At 42.5% G+C, this 19014-nt stretch overlaps 1 protein-coding gene across 2 annotated transcripts in view; it reads right to left on the minus strand.

Annotated features, from left to right (window-relative positions):
• Positions 1–19014, minus strand: part of fhod3b (formin homology 2 domain containing 3b) — a 403456-nt gene that overhangs the window by 120658 nt on the left and 263784 nt on the right. For both annotated transcript variants that reach the window (XM_049480538.1, XM_049480537.1), the window contains exons 20-22: positions 6456–6614; positions 5031–5213; positions 4176–4295 (exon numbers count right to left, since the gene is read on the minus strand). In XM_049480538.1, coding sequence (XP_049336495.1) covers positions 4176–4295; positions 5031–5213; positions 6456–6614 — 462 coding nt within the window. The remainder of the gene's footprint in view (positions 1–4175; positions 4296–5030; positions 5214–6455; positions 6615–19014) is intronic.

The raw sequence follows: 19014 nt of genomic DNA on the forward strand, positions 1-19014 counted from the left end.
GACAACAAAATCACACAAAAATCATCAATGGAAATCAAATTTATTAACCAATGGAGGCTTGGATTTGGAGCCACACACAAAATTAAAGTGAAAAAAACACACTACAGGCTGATCCAACTTTAATGTAATGTCCATAAAACAAGTCAAAATGAGGCTCAGTATTGTGTGTGGCCTCCACGTGCCTGTATGACCTCCCTACAACGCCTGGGCATGCTCCTGATGAGGTGGCGGATGGTCTCCTGAGGGATCTCCTCCCAGACCTGGACTAAAGCATCCGCCAACTCCTGGACAGTCTGTGGTGCAACGTGACGTTGGTGGATGGAGCGAGACATGATGTCCCAGATGTGCTCAATCGGATTCAGGTCTGGGGAACGGGCGGGCCAGTCCATAGCTTCAATGCCTTCATCTTGCAGGAACTGCTGACACACTCCAGCCACATGAGGTCTAGCATTGTCCTGCATTAGGAGGAACCCAGGGCCAACCACACCAGCATATGGTCTCACAAGGGGTCTGAGGATCTCATCTCGGTACCTAATGGCAGTCAGGCTACCTCTGGTGAGCACATGGAGGGCTGTGCGGCCCTCCAAAGAAATGCCACCCCACACCATTACTGACCCACTGCCAAACCGGTCATGCTGAAGGATGTTGCAGGCAGCAGACCGCTCTCCACGGCGTCTCCAGACTCTGTCACGTCTGTCATGTGCTCAGTGTGAACCTGCTTTCATCTGTGAAGAGCACAAGGCGCCAGTGGCGAATTTGCCAATCCTGGTGTTCTCTGGCAAATGCCAAGCGTCCTGCACGGTGTTGGGCTGTGAGCACAACCCCCATCTGTGGACGTCTGGCCCTCATACCATCCTCATGGAGTCGGTTTCTAACCGTTTGTGCAGACACATGCACATTTGTGGCCTGCTGGAGATCATTTTGCAGGGCTCTGGCAGTGCTCCTCCTGTTCCTTCTTGCACAAAGGCGGAGGTAGCGGTCCTGCTGCTCGGTTGTTGCCCTCCTACGGCCTCCTCCACGTCTCCTGGTGTACTGGCCTGTCTCCTGGTAGCGCCTCCAGCCTCTAGACACTACGCTGACAGACACAGCAAACCTTCTTGCCACAGCTCGCATTGATGTGCCATCCTGGATGAGCTGCACTACCTGAGCCACTTGTGTGGGTTGTAGAGTCCGTCTCATGCTACCACGAGTGTGAAAGCACCACCCACATTCCAAACTGACCAAAACATCAGCCAGACAGCATAGGTTCTGAGAAGTGGTCTGTGGTCCCCACCTGCAGAACCACTCCTTTATTGAGTGTGTCTTGCTAATTGCCAATAATTTCCACCTGTTGTCTATTCCATTTGCACAACAGCAGGTGAAATTGATTGTCAATCAGTGTTGCTTCCTAAGTGGACAGTTTAATTTCACAGAAGTTTGATTTACTTGGAGTTATATTGTGTTATTTGAGTGTTCCCTTTATTTTTTTGAGCAGTGTATATATATATATATATATATATATATATATGTATTAGTGGTGTGCAGTAAGGCCCTTCTGACTCTTCAGAGAAGGGGTGAAAATAAGTGCATGTAAATCATTACATAATATTTAATCAGGAAACAACAAAGCATTAGTTTGTGTTTTTTAGTTGTTATATGGTGCTTCTGCCATCCTACCTGCGTTCCCCTTTTACTGATTTTTTGAAGGGTGTAGTAATGAGTCTATTAGCAAAGGAGTAGGACAATCTAACCAATCAGATTCATGATTTTCACTACAGGGGCGGGGCCATGGCTGCCTAACCCCCTTCTTAGTGTTCTGATAAAGGGACTAGGCATTTGTTAGTTGTAAAACAGAGGGCGCAAAAATACAAGTTGATATAACAGGTGAAAAAAAATTAACCAGCGTGTTTTAACATTTTTTGTTTGTAAATTAACTTCTCGTGAGCACAAATGTGAAACTAGCCAGCAAAAAAAAGGGAATCTTGTGAACACTGAAAGAAATGTTGCTCTCGAGCTCTCGGGTGCTTGTTTTCCTCGCGCGTTGTGTGAATTACCTGCTGAAGCAGTTTGTGCTCGACTGAGTTTTTTGCGCTTGAGTTTTGAAAGGGGTGGTTTTGACAGTTTGGGGGCGCGGTCAGGGTCGCCTCCCTCAGCGAACGATATTGGCTGATATCTCCAGGGGGCAAAAGGACGGCAGGAGGGTTAGCTAACTGGCTATGCTACAATCCAAACAACCCGCTCTCCGCTTTTTTTGCTGGCTAGTTTCACATTTGTGCCCACGAGAAGTTAATTTACACACACAAAATGTTAAAACATGCTGGTTAATTTTTGTCACCTGTTATTTTTACGCCCTCGGCTTGTATTTTTGCGCCCTCAACTTTTGACATTGATGTGACGCCATAACATGATACTGATAAGGATGAGCTCTATTATTTAGGTCAAGCTAAAGCGCCCAGCCCATATCACGCTAAAATATCCCAGATATTAAGACATAAAAGCTTAATAAACCAGAGTTAGAAATGCAATAAAGCAGCATTAGGTGTCACAATTAGCTAGCTGCATCTTAAGCAGTGTTGGGAGTAACGGCGTTAAAACTAACGGCGTTACTAACGCCGTTACTTTTTTCAGTAACGAGTAATCTAACTAATTACTCTGACTGTAACTATAACGCCGTTACCATTTCCGACACCCCATTACTGCACGTTACTTTAGCCGCACTTTTTTTTACTTCGCTTTGCCCTGGTTAACCGATCCTCTGTCCGGTGAACTTGAGCTTCTGGCCGCTGTGCCTGTGGTTTGGTGTGGTGAAGTGAGGCACAATTGTGACGATTTGCGTGCTCTAATTAATTCAGTGATTGCCGTGGACAACCCAAGTTCCGAATTAAGGACGTTAAACTCTTTTTAGCTGCTCCGGTTTTTGTGGTGCTGCTGCTTTCTATTTTAGAGAAAGCTCCTATTAGCTCCTATTTTTTATTTTATATAAAGCTCTGGTGTGATAATCACAATGTTGCTAAGTAACCAATTATTATTGTTCACTACAGCGAACGAAATAGCGAAAACTGAAAGTGAAAAAAACATTTGTGTTAACTGAATCTAATAAAAACGGTAATTAAAAGGAAAAACATAACTATCTCGAACTGTATTTTGTGTTTATAAAACTAACTAAAACGAACTGAAATTACAGATAGAATACCCTCATTTTCGTGTTTAATTTATTTATAAGCGCTGTTGTACAGCGGAGTTGTTGTGCCGAGCGCGCGGCACCTTGTGGTCCTTTAGTTCTTGTGTAAAGCGCTCGCGCTAGCAAGCCAACCCTAAAAACTTACTGAACAGAAAAAATAAAAACAAAATTAAATTAAACTATAATAAAAATGAAAAATGTAATCACGTAGCTCTGGGCGCACGTGAACGCCTCCGCGTTTGACTTGCAGCACTGTGTGTAGCTGTTCTTAAAAAAACATTTAAATTAAATAATAGTTCTATGCTTTTATGTTACAGTGTAAATTAACATAATTCTGATTATATTTCGCTCATTCAATCAGCCCAAAAACAGACAGTTTATGGGGCGGATCGGGTCCGGCTCATAATGACAGTTCATGGTTCGGGCTCGGGCAGAACGTGCACGGGCTCCGGCTGGGCCGATCTAAGCTCTATTCCCTTTTGGTGAAGCTGTTATATTAATACCATTTTAACGGGCATTAAATTGTTGTTTTTGTCCATCATTTTGTTTTGTTTATATATACATATTTCCTTTGAGTGTGGCTTGGTTTGTTTAATTTCATCCCCAGACGCGTTTTTCATGTTTTTCAGTATTACAAGTTTTAGTAATTTTCTTTGGTTCTGTGGAGAATTTCGTTTTGTTTTTTTGAAATTCGTTAGACTATATTTTTGTCAACATTTTGGGTTTATTTTCGTTTGTTATTTTTTGTTATTTTTCTAATAATAATAGTAAACGCATAATTGATTTTCTTTTTTTGACGGGCGAATAATAAAAAGTAACGCGATAGTTACTTTTACTGGTAACTAATTACTTTTATAGTGGAGTAACTCCGTTAGTAACTCAGTTACTTTTTTGGAGAAGTAACGAGTAACTATAACTAATTACTTTTTCAAAGTAACGTGCCCAACACTGATCTTAAGCTACCCGATATAACAGAATGCTAGCTGTTTAAGAGCTTAGCATGGCTGCTACTCACGTTTGATCCATTTAAAAAGTTTCCGATGGCAAGCAGCGTGGACAGAATGAAACGCAGTGTCTTATTCTTCTCCAGCTGATTCATGCCCTCCTTCAGGTCCTGTAGAGGTTCTGCCACTTCCTAAGAAAACAGAAAATGAGAGGGAGGGGCCATGATAATCACAGAATAATTACACAATCCCACTGTAACGAACACACCAATCAGAACACAGTGCAGTGGATCTGCCCCAGGTCTGATAAATGTGAAAATGTTACAGTACTAGCTGTAGCTGTATTAGTTGCAGCACTGCACTCAAAGAGTAGCTGAATGTTTAGGACAACCAGACTAGCTAATAATATTATTTATAATATTACATTTATCCACTTCATTTGTGGCTTCTAGTTTCCAACAGTTCCTTGTTCTCCTATGTAAATTCAACATGTCTGCAGCTCTAGATCCACCATGTTTCCATCAAATGCCAATTTCTGCTAAAAATATCCACCATGTCATTGTGCATTCTGACATGCAGCCTACTGTAACAGTATAAAAATATGGAAAAGCTAGAAATATGATTTCTGTGCAGTCTAATGTTTTATAAATACGATAAATAATCATTAGAAAATAATAGTATTATAACACATTTAGCTTATGTAGTGAACAAAGCTGATTTTTTAAAAGTACAAATGCATTGTGGGAATTTAAAGTGCCTGAAAATCCCATTTGAATTCCACTTTATGAAAAATTAAGACATTCAATAGTCAATAGTGCCCTAAAACATAAATAGGGATATAGGGTTGTATGCCCAGCATTAATGCAGAGCACATCAAATCAAAACAGTGCAAAACCAAATGCTGCACACATTATAAAGGTAAATACCTTCTCTAGAACCTCATAGTCCATCTTGAAGGCCCAGAGTTGCAGGCGGGCATTTAGCTCAGTGATAGAGGACAGCGTGAGGAGGAACTGCTCAGCACTGCCCAGCGGAGTATCGGGATTGGCCAGCTGAGCTTCCTGAATCTTCTGCTTCTCTTCCTCTGTGGGAATCATGGTCAGAATTTTCTATTGGAAAGAGAGAGAGAGAGATTATTGGCGTTAAAGTAAATGGGTGTTTTGTCTAAAACAGACAAAGATTACAAGTTTTAAATAATAACAGAATATTTTAGTGTAATAAATAACTAAATATTAATAACTAAGTGCAGTTCTTAAGGAAAAACTAATTAATCATTTCCAAAATTACAACACCCAAATCCATCAGTACACAAAAAATGATAACGATCAGTAAGTAAGAGGAATGACTTCATCCTTCCTGCAGCGCCGGTGCAGTGCTGACCGCTGTGAGAAAAATCAGGAATACAAGACTTTGATATTCATCATATGTCCTATCAAATTATTTAAAAATATATATAAAATGTTATTTACACTTTTTACATTTACACCTGTGTAACAAGTTCGGTCGTAAAATTTACTCACTACTAAATATTCCACAGCCAACTGTCAGTGCTATTATATCAAAGTGGAAACAACTGGGAACAACAGCAACACGCTCTGTCAGTGTAAAATAAGATTAGATCAGATTAGATCAAGAAGAACAGTGGAGCTTAGGCTCCGAGTGGTTCAGGAGACTAAGGTGCTGCCACTATGATCATTGGCTGCCATTAGCTGCTGGAGCCCTGAGAGAGCACACTTGGCCTTGCTCTCTCTGAATGGGTATCTGACGCTCTCTTGCCTCATCACTCCAAAGGGTGATGTCAGTCAGCACAAGGCGTCTGTGAGCTGATTATCAGAACCGAGTCGATGTGCTTTCCTCCGAGTGCGCTGTGATGCTACTGGGCAATGCTGCATCAGCAGCAGTTGGAAAAGAGGCAGTGGCTGACTTAATGTGTCAGAGGAGGCATGTGCTAGTCCTCACCCTCCTGGTGTTGGGCATCACAAGTGAAAGTGGGTCTACAGCTGAGCAGCTGAGTGGGTGGGATAATTGGCATAGCTAACTTATGGAGAAAAGCAGGATAGAAAAAAGAACAGTAGAGCGTAGAGATGTTAATGGAAGGGGTTTTCATGGCTGAACAGCTCCATTTAAACCTCACATCACCCAACAAAATGCATACCAGCGGATACTTATGGCAATATAATGTATCTTGGGTACATACGCTCTGCATTCAAATAAAACTTATTGGTTCGGATTTGTAGATAAAAAAAATTTAGTGTTTCTTACCTTATACCAGTTTACTGACTGAAAAATCATACTGTATAATAAATAATAGATAGCAGAGATCACTGCTCAATACAGACAACCCAGCTCACCTCTATCCCCTCCTTGTTGAGCGCGTACTCGTCAAAGTTCAGAATAGCGGTTTTGATGGTGCGGGGTGGCGGCAGGACTGTCAGCCCGATGTTGATGGCATTGCTTCGCTTGGAGTCCAGAACGATGATCTCCTGCCGTTTGCCATCAGCTGCTGTTTTCTACAGTTACAAAACACAAAGCATGGATTAATTAATGTTTTTAGAACTCTCACAATCCCTCAGGCTAGAGTCAGATTATACCTTTTTTTTAACTTTTATTATTATTTAGATCTAACTGGTGTAAGCAGATTGGGGGCTTTTTTACTGTATTGTAATATTGCAGAGTAGTATTGAGTAGTTTAACAGAGAGCTTTAATGGAGAAAATAGAGATGGATGGAAGGTTAAGTGGGTGGGTGGATGGATGGATGGATGGATGGATGGGTGGGTGGTTGGGTGGGTGGATGGGTGGGTGGGTGGATGGATGGATGGGTGTGTGGATGGGTGGGTGGATGGATGGGTGGGTGGATGGATGGATGGATGGATGGGTGGATGGATGGGTGGATGGGTGGGTAGGTGGGTGGGTGGATGGATGGGTGGGTGGGTGGATGGATGGGTGGGTGGGTGGGTGGATGGATGGGTGGGTGGGTGGGTGGATGGATGGGTGGGTGGGTGGGTGGATGGATGGGTGGGTGGGTGGGTGGATGGGTGAGTGGGTGGGTTGGTTTTGGTGGGTGGGTATGTACATATATATTTTTTAAATTTTTTATCTGTCACTTCTCTAAACTCACCCATTCAGATTTAATTTTAACGTAATGTTAAAAGCAATTAAAATTGCTGATGACATTTTTGTTCTTATCTCTTCTCTGTCTTGGTTTGTTTTAATGAATCTGTTAGTTGTTTCTTTTTGTACCTCCCCCTTCATATGTTTGATTTTGTACTATTTTGTTTTAAAACTTGCATTTTAGATTTTTTTGTATTTTTTACTTTTATGTAAAAAAAAAGTTCTCTAATTATGTATATGTACATGTATGTATATATAATTAGGGGATGTTATTTTGTCCAAAACAAAAAGGATATGAGTGCATATTTTTGAACTGGTGCAGCCTTATCATTTTTAGATAAATTATTACATCACTGAGAGCAGGATAAGTGCTTTTTTCCCCATTACTCTGTTCCAGGTCTGACATTACTCAGCTAAACTGTTCCTTTAGAAACTCATACCAGTTCCACCGAACGCTAATACCTCACCCAGTTCCCATAACCGGTCCGCATGCCGTGGCTGACTGTACCGATACTGATCTAAAGTCCAACACCCAGATTATAAAAAGGTTCCAGTTAGGCTTCCGGTTAGAAACGGAATGTCTATAATGTGAGTGATTAGTGGGAATGAGGTTCCTGAGATACGGACACTAGCGGGAGCTACGCTAACTGCAGCGAGCTGGAATCTCACGCATCACCTGAGGCCTGTTTCAGGACTTTGATGGGGATATTTTTTGAGCAGGAGAGTGAGAGGGTGCGCTTATTCCCCTCTGTTGCCAAACACAGGGTGGGGTGGGGGGGAGTGTGGGGTGAGGAATGGGTTAGAAATGAGAAGCAGCTGGAGAGGCTGGATTTGGGGAGCTGGAAGGAAAAGCCCAGATCAGGCCACTGAAAAACACACTGCAGCTCTGACCATCCTGCCTTTACAGCAGGGCTGCAACCATTACTCCACATTATCAACATTATCCATTATAAAAAAGACTTAAAATATCAGCCTGAAATAATCTCTGTGGAATAATATTCAACTGCAGTGCACAACACAGAGTGCTTAGAACAGAAACAGAAACTGCTCACTCTCTCCAAACATAATAATTATGTTCATTTGCTATGGGAACTTATTATGTTATGTTAAAACAGAGACTGCTTAACAGGGGGACATATACAGCTGTGCAGACTTGAGCAGGTGAGATAAAATGTGCAGGAGCGTCTCACGGCAGAATGAGTGTAACAGATTCCCTTCAGATTCCTTTTATTTCGGTTAAGCGTGAATCTACAGTTACAGTAGATACAGCAATCACCAGCCTAATCTAATGGTGGTGATGGTTTAAAGCTGAGGGTTCTGCAGTATAGCGTTAAAGAGGGTGGCAGGGCAGGCCATACTGATTAGAGTGAAGATGTTGAAACATGAGTGTAAAAGCCCTGGCGCTGGGGCTGCGACTCAGTTATGTTCAAAGTGGGTTTATGCGATCCAGACTGCCTCTCTGATGGAGCTTTAAGATAATGCATGAGATCCATCAGGGCCAATCAACCGGTCTCGTACCAGTGGACTGACCCAGATTCCCTCCATGTCTGTGTGATGGGGAACGGAGTGCAGTGACAAAGAAGTTGTGCCTTAATCAATACCATGTGTGCCACCTGGACAATACCAGAAAAATACCTTTCCCAAAGAAAAGGAATGGAGAGGGCTGGACTGTGGAGGAAACTTCGTATTGAAAAGAGGTGCAACTTTAAACAGGGGTAAGCTCTCAAACTATGCTGTATGTAATGTTCATGTTTAGGATGTTCTTAGATGTGGAAGACCTTATGAACCTGGTTTATAACTCACACACTCACATATTTACTCATGTTTAGCAGTACTGGCCATAAGAAGGTGCTATATGTACACGAGTAGTAGCTTTTGGTGCCTGTGCGCTCTTGATTTTCCAAAAATTGTAGGTAAAAGCAGAAGGTGTTTAATGACGGACTTGTGGGACCGATAACCAGGTTTTTAAAAGCTGTTGGGCTCTTGTACAAGACCTTAACTTTTTCTGCTCTTCTCTGCACAACCATCCACAAGTTCCAATCCTGGAAACCCCAACCTATGTTCATATTTTGGGTTTTCCCTCATCTACCACACATTATTCAAGTTGTTAAGTTACTATTAGGCTTATCAAGTACTGGGTGTTGAGTGTGTATGTTCGGTCAGTATGTTGGGTAAGTGTGTTGTGTGAGTGTGTTGAGTGAGTGTGTTGGGTGAGTGTAATGAGTGAGTGTGTTGGGTGAGTGTGTTGGGTGAGTGTAATGAGTGAGTGTGTTGGGTGAATGTAATAAGTGAGTGAGTGTGTTGGGTGAGTGTAATAAGTGAGTGTGTTGAGTGAGTGTGTTGGGTGAGTGTGTTGAGTGAGTGTGTTGGGTGAGTGTAATAAGTGAGTGTAATAAGTGAGTGTGTTGAGTGAGTGTGTTGGGTAAGTGTAATGAGTGAGTGTGTTGAGTGAGTGTGTTGGGTGTGTGTAATGAGTGAGTGTGTTGAGTGAGTGTGTTGGGTGAGTGTAATAAGTGAGTATGTTGAGTGAGTGTGTTGGGTGAGTGTAATGAGTGAGTGTGTTGAGTGAATGTGTTGGGTGAATGTAATAAGTGAGTGAGTGTGTTGGGTCAGTGTGTTAAGTGAGTGTGTTGGGTGAATGTGTTTGGTGTTAGATCAGTGTGTTGAGGGAGTGTGTTGAGTAAGTGTGTTGAGGGAGTGTGTTGAGTAAGTGTACTGAGTGAGTGTGTTTGGTAAATGTGTTTGGTGTTAGGTCAGTGTGTTTAGTGAGTGTGTTGTGTAAATGTGTTTTTTATTAGATCAGTGTGTTGAGTGAGTGTGTTGTGTAGATGTGTTTGTTGTTAGGTCAGTGTGTTGGGTGAATGTGTTTGGTGTTAGATCAGTGTGTTGAGGGAGTGTGTTGAGTAAGTGTGTTGAGGGAGTGTGTTGAGTAAGTGTACTGAGTGAGTGTGTTTGGTAAATGTGTTTGGTGTTAGGTCAGTGTATTGAGTGAGTGTGTTGGGTGAATGTATTCAGTGAGTGTGTTGGGTGAATGTGTTTGGTGCTAGGTCAGTGTGTTGAGTGAGTGTGTTGGTAGATGTGTTTGTTGTTAGGTCAGTGTGTTGGGTGAATGTGTTTGGTTTTAGGTCAGTGTGTTGAGTGAGTGTGTTAGGTAGATGTGTTTGGTGTTAGGTCAGTGTGTTGAGTGAGTGTGTTGGGTAGATGTGTTTGTTGTTAGGTCAGTGGATTGGGTGAATGTGTTTGTTGTTAGGTCAGTGTATCGGGTGAATGTGTTTGGTGTTAGGTCAGTGTGTTGGGTGAGCGTGTTTGGTGTTAGGTCAGTGTGTTGAGTGAGAGTGTTGAGTGAGTGTTTTAGGTGAATGTGTTTGGTGTTAGGTCAGTGTGTTGAGTGAGTGTGTTGGGTAGATGTGTTTGGTGTTAGGTCAGTGTGTTGAGTGAGTGTGTTGGTAGATGTGTTTGTTGTTAGGTCAGTGTGTTGGGTGAATGTGTTTGGTGTTAGGTCAGTGTGTTGGGTGAATGTGTTTGGTGTTAGGTCAGTGTGTTGAGTGAGTGTGTTGGGTAGATGTGTTTGTTGTTAGGTCAGTGTGTTGGGTGAATGTGTTTGGTGTTAGGTCAGTGTGTTGAGTGAGTGTGTTGGGTAGATGTGTTTGTTGTTAAGTCAGTGTGTTGGGTGAATGTGTTTGGTGTTAGGTCAGTGTGTTGGGTGAATGTGTTTGGTGTTAGGTCAGTGTGTTGAGTGAGTGTATTGGGCGAATGTGTTTGGTGTTAGGTCAGTGTGTTGAGTGAGTGTGTTGGGTAGATGTGTTTGTTGTTAGGTCAGTGTGTTGGGTGAATGGGTTTGGTGTTAGGTCAGTGTGTTGTGTGAATGTGTTTGGTGTTAGGTCAGTGTGTTGAGTGAGTGTGTTGAGTGAGTGTATTAAGTGAGTGTGTTGGGTGAATGTGTTTGGTGTTAGGTCAGTGTGCTGAGTGAGTGTGTTGGGTAGATGTGTTTGTTGTTAGGTCAGTGGGTTGGGTGAATGTGTTTGGTGTTAGGTCAGTGAGTTGAGTGAGTGTGTTGGGTAGATGTGTTTGGTGTTAGGTCATTGTGTTGGTTGAATGTGTTTGGTGTTAGGTCAGTGTGTTGAGTGAGTGTGTTGAGTGAGTGTATTGAGTGAGTGTGTTGGGTGAATGTGTTTGGTGTTAGGTCAGTGTGTTGAGTGAGTGTGTTTGTAGATGTGTTTGTTGTTAGGTCAGTGTGTTGGGTGAATGTGTTTGGTTTTAGGTCAGTGTGTTGAGTGAGTGTGTTGGGTAGACGTGTTTGGTGTTAGGTCAGTGTATTGGGTGAATGTGTTTGGTCTTAGGTCAGTGTGTTGAGTGAGTGTGTTGAGTGAGTGTATTGGGTGAATGTGTTTGGTGTTAGGTCAGTGTGTTGGGTAGATGTGTTTGTTGTTAGGTCAGTGTATTGGGTGAATGTGTTTGTTGTTAGGTCAGTGTGGTGGGTGAATGTGTTTGGTGTTAGGTCAGTGTGTTGAGTGAGTGTGTTGGGTGAATGTGTTTGTTGTTAGGTCAGTGAGTTGAGTGAGTGTGTTGGGTAGATGTGTTTGGTGTTAGGTCAGTGTGTTGGGTGAATGTGTTTGGTGTTAGGTCAGTGTGTTGGGTGAATGTGTTTGGTGTTAGGTCAGTGTGTTGAGTGAGTGTGTAGAGTGAGTGTATTGAGTGAGTGTGTTGGGTGAATGTGTTTGGTGTTAGGTCAGTGTGTTGAGTGAGTGTGTTTGTAGATGTGTTTGTTGTTAGGTCAGTGTGTTGGGTGAATGTGTTTGGTTTTAGGTCAGTGTGTTGAGTGAGTGTGTTGGGTGAATGTGTTTGGTGTTAGGTCAGTGTGTTGAGTGAGTGTGTTGGGTAGATGTGTTTGGTGTTAGGTCAGTGTATTGGGTGAATGTGTTTGGTGTTAGGTCAGTGTGTTAAGTGAGTGTGTTGGGTAGATGTGTTTGGTGTTAGGTCAGTGTGTTGAGTGAGTGTCTTGGGTAGATGTGTTTGTTGTTAGGTCAGTGAGTTGAGTGAGTGTGTTGGGTAGATGTGTTTGGTGTTAGGTCAGTGTGTGGGGTAGATGTGTTTGGTGTTAGGTCAGTGTGTTGAGTAAGTGTGTTGAGTGAATGTGTTTGGTGTTAGTTCAGTGTGTTGAGTGAGTGTGTTGGGTGAATGTGTTTGTTGTTAGGTCAGTGTATTGGGTGAATTTGTTTGGTGTTAGGTCAGTGTGTTGGGTGAATGTGTCTGGTGTTAGGTCAGTGTATTGGGGGAATGTGTTTGGTGTTAGGTCAGTGTGTTGGGTAGATGTGTTTGTTGTTAGGTCAGTGTATTGGGTGAATGTGTTTGTTGTTAAGTCAGTGTATTGGGTGAATGTGTTTGTTGTTAGGTCAGTGTGTTGGGTGAATGTGTTTGGTGTTAGGTCAGTGTGTTGAGTGTGTTGGATAGATGTGTTTGTTGTTAGGTTAGTGTATTGGGTGAATGTGTTTGTTGTTAGGTCAGTGTATTGGGTGAATGTGTTTGGTGTTAGGTCAGTGTGTTGGGTGAATGTGTTTGGTGTAAGGTCAGTGTATTGGGTGAATGTGTTTGGTGTTAGGTCAGTGTGTTGGGTAGATGTGTTTGTTGTTAGGTCAGTGTATTGGGTGAATGTGTTTGTTGTTAGGTCAGTGTGTTGGGTGAATGTGTTTGGTGTTAGGTCAGTGTGTTGAGTGAGTGTGTTGGATAGATGTGTTTGTTGTTAGGTTAGTGTATTGGGTGAATGTGTTTGTTGTTAGGTCAGTGTGTTGGGTGAATGTGTTTGGTGTTAGGTCAGTGTGTTGAGTGAGTGTGTTGGATAGATGTGTTTGTTGTTAGGTTAGTGTATTGGGTGAATGTGTTTGTTGTTAGGTCAGTGTGTTGGGTGAATGTGTTTGGTGTTAGGTCAGTGTATTGGGTGAATGTGTTTGGTGTTAGGTCAGTGTGTTGGGTGAATGTGTTTGGTGTTAGGTCAGTGTGTTGGGTGAATGTGTTTGGTGTTAGGTCAGTGTGTTGGGTGAATGTGTTTGGTGTTAGGTCAGTGTGTTGAGTAAGTGTATTGAGTGAATGTGTTTGGTGTTAGTTCAGTGTGTTGAGTGAGTGTGTTTGTTGTTAGGTCAGTGTATTGGGTGAATGTGTTTGTTGTTAGGTCAGTGTATTGGGTGCATTTGTTTGTTGTTAGGTCAGTGTGTTGGGTGAATGTGTTTGGTGTTAGGTCAGTGTATTGGGTGAATGTGTTTGGTGTTAGGTCAGTGTGTTGAGTGAGTGTGTTGAGTGAGTGTGTTGAGTGAGTGTATTGGGTGAATGTGTTTGTTGTTAGGTCAGTGTATTGGGTGAATGTGTTTGGTGTTAGGTCAGTGTACTGGGTGAATGTGTTTGTTGTTAGGTCAGTGTATTGGGTGAATGTGTGTGTTGTTAGGTCAGTGTATTGGGTGAATTTGTTTGTTGTTAGGTCAGTGTGTTGGGTGAATGTGTTTGGTGTTAGGTCAGTGTACTGGGTGAATGTGTTTGGTGTTAGGTCAGTGTGTTGAGTGAGTGTGTTGAGTGAGTGTATTGGGTGAATGTGTTTGGTGTTAAGTCAGTGTGTTGAGTGAGTGTGTTGGATAGATGTGTTTGTTGTTAGTTCAGTGTATTGGGTGAATGTGTTTGGTGTTAGGTCAGTGTGTTGAGTGAGTGTGTTGGGTAGATGTGTTTGGTGTTAGGTCAGTGTGTTGGGTGAATGTGTTTGGTGTTAGGTCAGTGTGTTGAGTGAGTGTGTTGTGTAGATGTGTTTGGTGTTAGGTTAGTGTGTTGGGTGAATGTGTTTGGTGTTAGGTCAGTGTGTTAAGTGAGTGTGTTTGGTGTTAGGTCAGTTTGTTGAGTGAGTGTGTTGGGTAGATGTGTTTGTTGTTAGGTCAGTGTGTTGGGTGAATGTGTTTGGTGTTAGGTCAGTGTGTTGAGTAAGTGTGTTGAGTGAATGTGTTTGGTGTTAGTTCAGTGTGTTGAGTGAGTGTGTTGGGTGAATGTGTTTGTTGTTAGGTCAGTGTATTGGGTGAATGTGTTTGGTGTTAGGTCAGTGTGTTGGGTGAATGTGTTTGGTGTTAGGTCAGTGTATTGGGTGAATGTGTTTGGTGTTAGGTCAGTGTGTTGGGTAGATGTGTTTGTTGTTAGGTCAGTGTATTGGGTGAATGTGTTTGTTGTTAAGTCAGTGTATTGGGTGAATGTGTTTGTTGTTAGGTCAGTGTGTTGGGTGAATGTGTTTGGTGTTATGTCAGTGTGTTGAGTGAGTGTGTTGGATAGATGTGTTTGTTGTTAGGTTAGTGTATTGGGTGAATGTGTTTGTTGTTAGGTCAGTGTATTGGGTGAATGTGTTTGGTGTTAGGTCAGTGTGTTGGGTGAATGTGTTTGGTGTTAGGTCAGTGTATTGGGTGAATGTGTTTGGTGTTAGGTCAGTGTGTTGGGTAGATGTGTTTGTTGTTAGGTCAGTGTATTGGGTGAATGTGTTTGTTGTTAAGTCAGTGTATTGGGTGAATGTGTTTGTTGTTAGGTCAGTGTGTTGGGTGAATGTGTTTGGTGTTAGGTCAGAGTGTTGAGTGAGTGTGTTGGATAGATGTGTTTGTTGTTAGGTTAGTGTATTGGGTGAATGTGTTTGGTGTTAGGTCAGTGTATTGGGTGAATGTGTTTGGTGTTAGGTCAGTGTGTTGGGTGAATGTGTTTGGTGTTAGGTCAGTGTGTTGGGTAGATGTGTTTGGTGTTAGGTCAGTGTGTTGGGTGAATGTGTTTGGTGTTAGGTCAGTGTGTTGGGTGAATGTGTTTGGTGTTAGGTCAGTGTGTTGAGTAAGTGTGTTGAGTGAATGTGTTTGGTGTTAGTTCAGTGTGTTGAGTGAGTGTGTTGGGTGAATGTGTTTGTTGTTAGGTCAGTGTATTGGGTGAATGTGTTTGGTGTTAGGTCAGTGTGTTGAGTGAGTGTGTTGGGTAGATGTGTTTGTTGTTAAGTCAGTGTGTTGGGTGAATGTGTTTGGTGTTAGGTCAGTGTGTTGGGTGAATGTGTTTGGTGTTAGGTCAGTGTGTTGAGTGAGTGTATTGGGCGAATGTGTTTGGTGTTAGGTCAGTGTGTTGAGTGAGTGTGTTGGGTAGATGTGTTTGTTGTTAGGTCAGTGTGTTGGGTGAATGGGTTTGGTGTTAGGTCAGTGTGTTGTGTGAATGTGTTTGGTGTTAGGTCAGTGTGTTGAGTGAGTGTGTTGAGTGAGTGTATTAAGTGAGTGTGTTGGGTGAATGTGTTTGGTGTTAGGTCAGTGTGCTGAGTGAGTGTGTTGGGTAGATGTGTTTGTTGTTAGGTCAGTGGGTTGGGTGAATGTGTTTGGTGTTAGGTCAGTGAGTTGAGTGAGTGTGTTGGGTAGATGTGTTTGGTGTTAGGTCATTGTGTTGGTTGAATGTGTTTGGTGTTAGGTCAGTGTGTTGAGTGAGTGTGTTGAGTGAGTGTATTGAGTGAGTGTGTTGGGTGAATGTGTTTGGTGTTAGGTCAGTGTGTTGAGTGAGTGTGTTTGTAGATGTGTTTGTTGTTAGGTCAGTGTGTTGGGTGAATGTGTTTGGTTTTAGGTCAGTGTGTTGAGTGAGTGTGTTGGGTAGACGTGTTTGGTGTTAGGTCAGTGTATTGGGTGAATGTGTTTGGTCTTAGGTCAGTGTGTTGAGTGAGTGTGTTGAGTGAGTGTATTGGGTGAATGTGTTTGGTGTTAGGTCAGTGTGTTGGGTAGATGTGTTTGTTGTTAGGTCAGTGTATTGGGTGAATGTGTTTGTTGTTAGGTCAGTGTGGTGGGTGAATGTGTTTGGTGTTAGGTCAGTGTGTTGAGTGAGTGTGTTGGGTGAATGTGTTTGTTGTTAGGTCAGTGAGTTGAGTGAGTGTGTTGGGTAGATGTGTTTGGTGTTAGGTCAGTGTGTTGGGTGAATGTGTTTGGTGTTAGGTCAGTGTGTTGGGTGAATGTGTTTGGTGTTAGGTCAGTGTGTTGAGTGAGTGTGTAGAGTGAGTGTATTGAGTGAGTGTGTTGGGTGAATGTGTTTGGTGTTAGGTCAGTGTGTTGAGTGAGTGTGTTTGTAGATGTGTTTGTTGTTAGGTCAGTGTGTTGGGTGAATGTGTTTGGTTTTAGGTCAGTGTGTTGAGTGAGTGTGTTGGGTGAATGTGTTTGGTGTTAGGTCAGTGTGTTGAGTGAGTGTGTTGGGTAGATGTGTTTGGTGTTAGGTCAGTGTATTGGGTGAATGTGTTTGGTGTTAGGTCAGTGTGTTAAGTGAGTGTGTTGGGTAGATGTGTTTGGTGTTAGGTCAGTGTGTTGAGTGAGTGTCTTGGGTAGATGTGTTTGTTGTTAGGTCAGTGAGTTGAGTGAGTGTGTTGGGTAGATGTGTTTGGTGTTAGGTCAGTGTGTGGGGTAGATGTGTTTGGTGTTAGGTCAGTGTGTTGAGTAAGTGTGTTGAGTGAATGTGTTTGGTGTTAGTTCAGTGTGTTGAGTGAGTGTGTTGGGTGAATGTGTTTGTTGTTAGGTCAGTGTATTGGGTGAATTTGTTTGGTGTTAGGTCAGTGTGTTGGGTGAATGTGTCTGGTGTTAGGTCAGTGTATTGGGGGAATGTGTTTGGTGTTAGGTCAGTGTGTTGGGTAGATGTGTTTGTTGTTAGGTCAGTGTATTGGGTGAATGTGTTTGTTGTTAAGTCAGTGTATTGGGTGAATGTGTTTGTTGTTAGGTCAGTGTGTTGGGTGAATGTGTTTGGTGTTAGGTCAGTGTGTTGAGTGTGTTGGATAGATGTGTTTGTTGTTAGGTTAGTGTATTGGGTGAATGTGTTTGTTGTTAGGTCAGTGTATTGGGTGAATGTGTTTGGTGTTAGGTCAGTGTGTTGGGTGAATGTGTTTGGTGTAAGGTCAGTGTATTGGGTGAATGTGTTTGGTGTTAGGTCAGTGTGTTGGGTAGATGTGTTTGTTGTTAGGTCAGTGTATTGGGTGAATGTGTTTGTTGTTAGGTCAGTGTGTTGGGTGAATGTGTTTGGTGTTAGGTCAGTGTGTTGAGTGAGTGTGTTGGATAGATGTGTTTGTTGTTAGGTTAGTGTATTGGGTGAATGTGTTTGTTGTTAGGTCAGTGTGTTGGGTGAATGTGTTTGGTGTTAGGTCAGTGTGTTGAGTGAGTGTGTTGGATAGATGTGTTTGTTGTTAGGTTAGTGTATTGGGTGAATGTGTTTGTTGTTAGGTCAGTGTGTTGGGTGAATGTGTTTGGTGTTAGGTCAGTGTATTGGGTGAATGTGTTTGGTGTTAGGTCAGTGTGTTGGGTGAATGTGTTTGGTGTTAGATCAGTGTGTTGGGTGTATGTGTTTGGTGTTAGGTCAGTGTGTTGGGTGAATGTGTTTGGTGTTAGGTCAGTGTGTTGAGTAAGTGTATTGAGTGAATGTGTTTGGTGTTAGTTCAGTGTGTTGAGTGAGTGTGTTTGTTGTTAGGTCAGTGTATTGGGTGAATGTGTTTGTTGTTAGGTCAGTGTATTGGGTGCATTTGTTTGTTGTTAGGTCAGTGTGTTGGGTGAATGTGTTTGGTGTTAGGTCAGTGTATTGGGTGAATGTGTTTGGTGTTAGGTCAGTGTGTTGAGTGAGTGTGTTGAGTGAGTGTGTTGAGTGAGTGTATTGGGTGAATGTGTTTGTTGTTAGGTCAGTGTATTGGGTGAATGTGTTTGGTGTTAGGTCAGTGTACTGGGTGAATGTGTTTGTTGTTAGGTCAGTGTATTGGGTGAATGTGTGTGTTGTTAGGTCAGTGTATTGGGTGAATTTGTTTGTTGTTAGGTCAGTGTGTTGGGTGAATGTGTTTGGTGTTAGGTCAGTGTACTGGGTGAATGTGTTTGGTGTTAGGTCAGTGTGTTGAGTGAGTGTGTTGAGTGAGTGTATTGGGTGAATGTGTTTGGTGTTAAGTCAGTGTGTTGAGTGAGTGTGTTGGATAGATGTGTTTGTTGTTAGTTCAGTGTATTGGGTGAATGTGTTTGGTGTTAGGTCAGTGTGTTGAGTGAGTGTGTTGGGTAGATGTGTTTGGTGTTAGGTCAGTGTGTTGGGTGAATGTGTTTGGTGTTAGGTCAGTGTGTTGAGTGAGTGTGTTGTGTAGATGTGTTTGGTGTTAGGTTAGTGTGTTGGGTGAATGTGTTTGGTGTTAGGTCAGTGTGTTAAGTGAGTGTGTTTGGTGTTAGGTCAGTTTGTTGAGTGAGTGTGTTGGGTAGATGTGTTTGTTGTTAGGTCAGTGTGTTGGGTGAATGTGTTTGGTGTTAGGTCAGTGTGTTGAGTAAGTGTGTTGAGTGAATGTGTTTGGTGTTAGTTCAGTGTGTTGAGTGAGTGTGTTGGGTGAATGTGTTTGTTGTTAGGTCAGTGTATTGGGTGAATGTGTTTGGTGTTAGGTCAGTGTGTTGGGTGAATGTGTTTGGTGTTAGGTCAGTGTATTGGGTGAATGTGTTTGGTGTTAGGTCAGTGTGTTGGGTAGATGTGTTTGTTGTTAGGTCAGTGTATTGGGTGAATGTGTTTGTTGTTAAGTCAGTGTATTGGGTGAATGTGTTTGTTGTTAGGTCAGTGTGTTGGGTGAATGTGTTTGGTGTTATGTCAGTGTGTTGAGTGAGTGTGTTGGATAGATGTGTTTGTTGTTAGGTTAGTGTATTGGGTGAATGTGTTTGTTGTTAGGTCAGTGTATTGGGTGAATGTGTTTGGTGTTAGGTCAGTGTGTTGGGTGAATGTGTTTGGTGTTAGGTCAGTGTATTGGGTGAATGTGTTTGGTGTTAGGTCAGTGTGTTGGGTAGATG

Source organism: Astyanax mexicanus, chromosome 6 (assembly GCF_023375975.1).
Source record: "Astyanax mexicanus isolate ESR-SI-001 chromosome 6, AstMex3_surface, whole genome shotgun sequence".
Lineage (NCBI taxonomy): Eukaryota > Metazoa > Chordata > Actinopteri > Characiformes > Acestrorhamphidae > Astyanax > Astyanax mexicanus.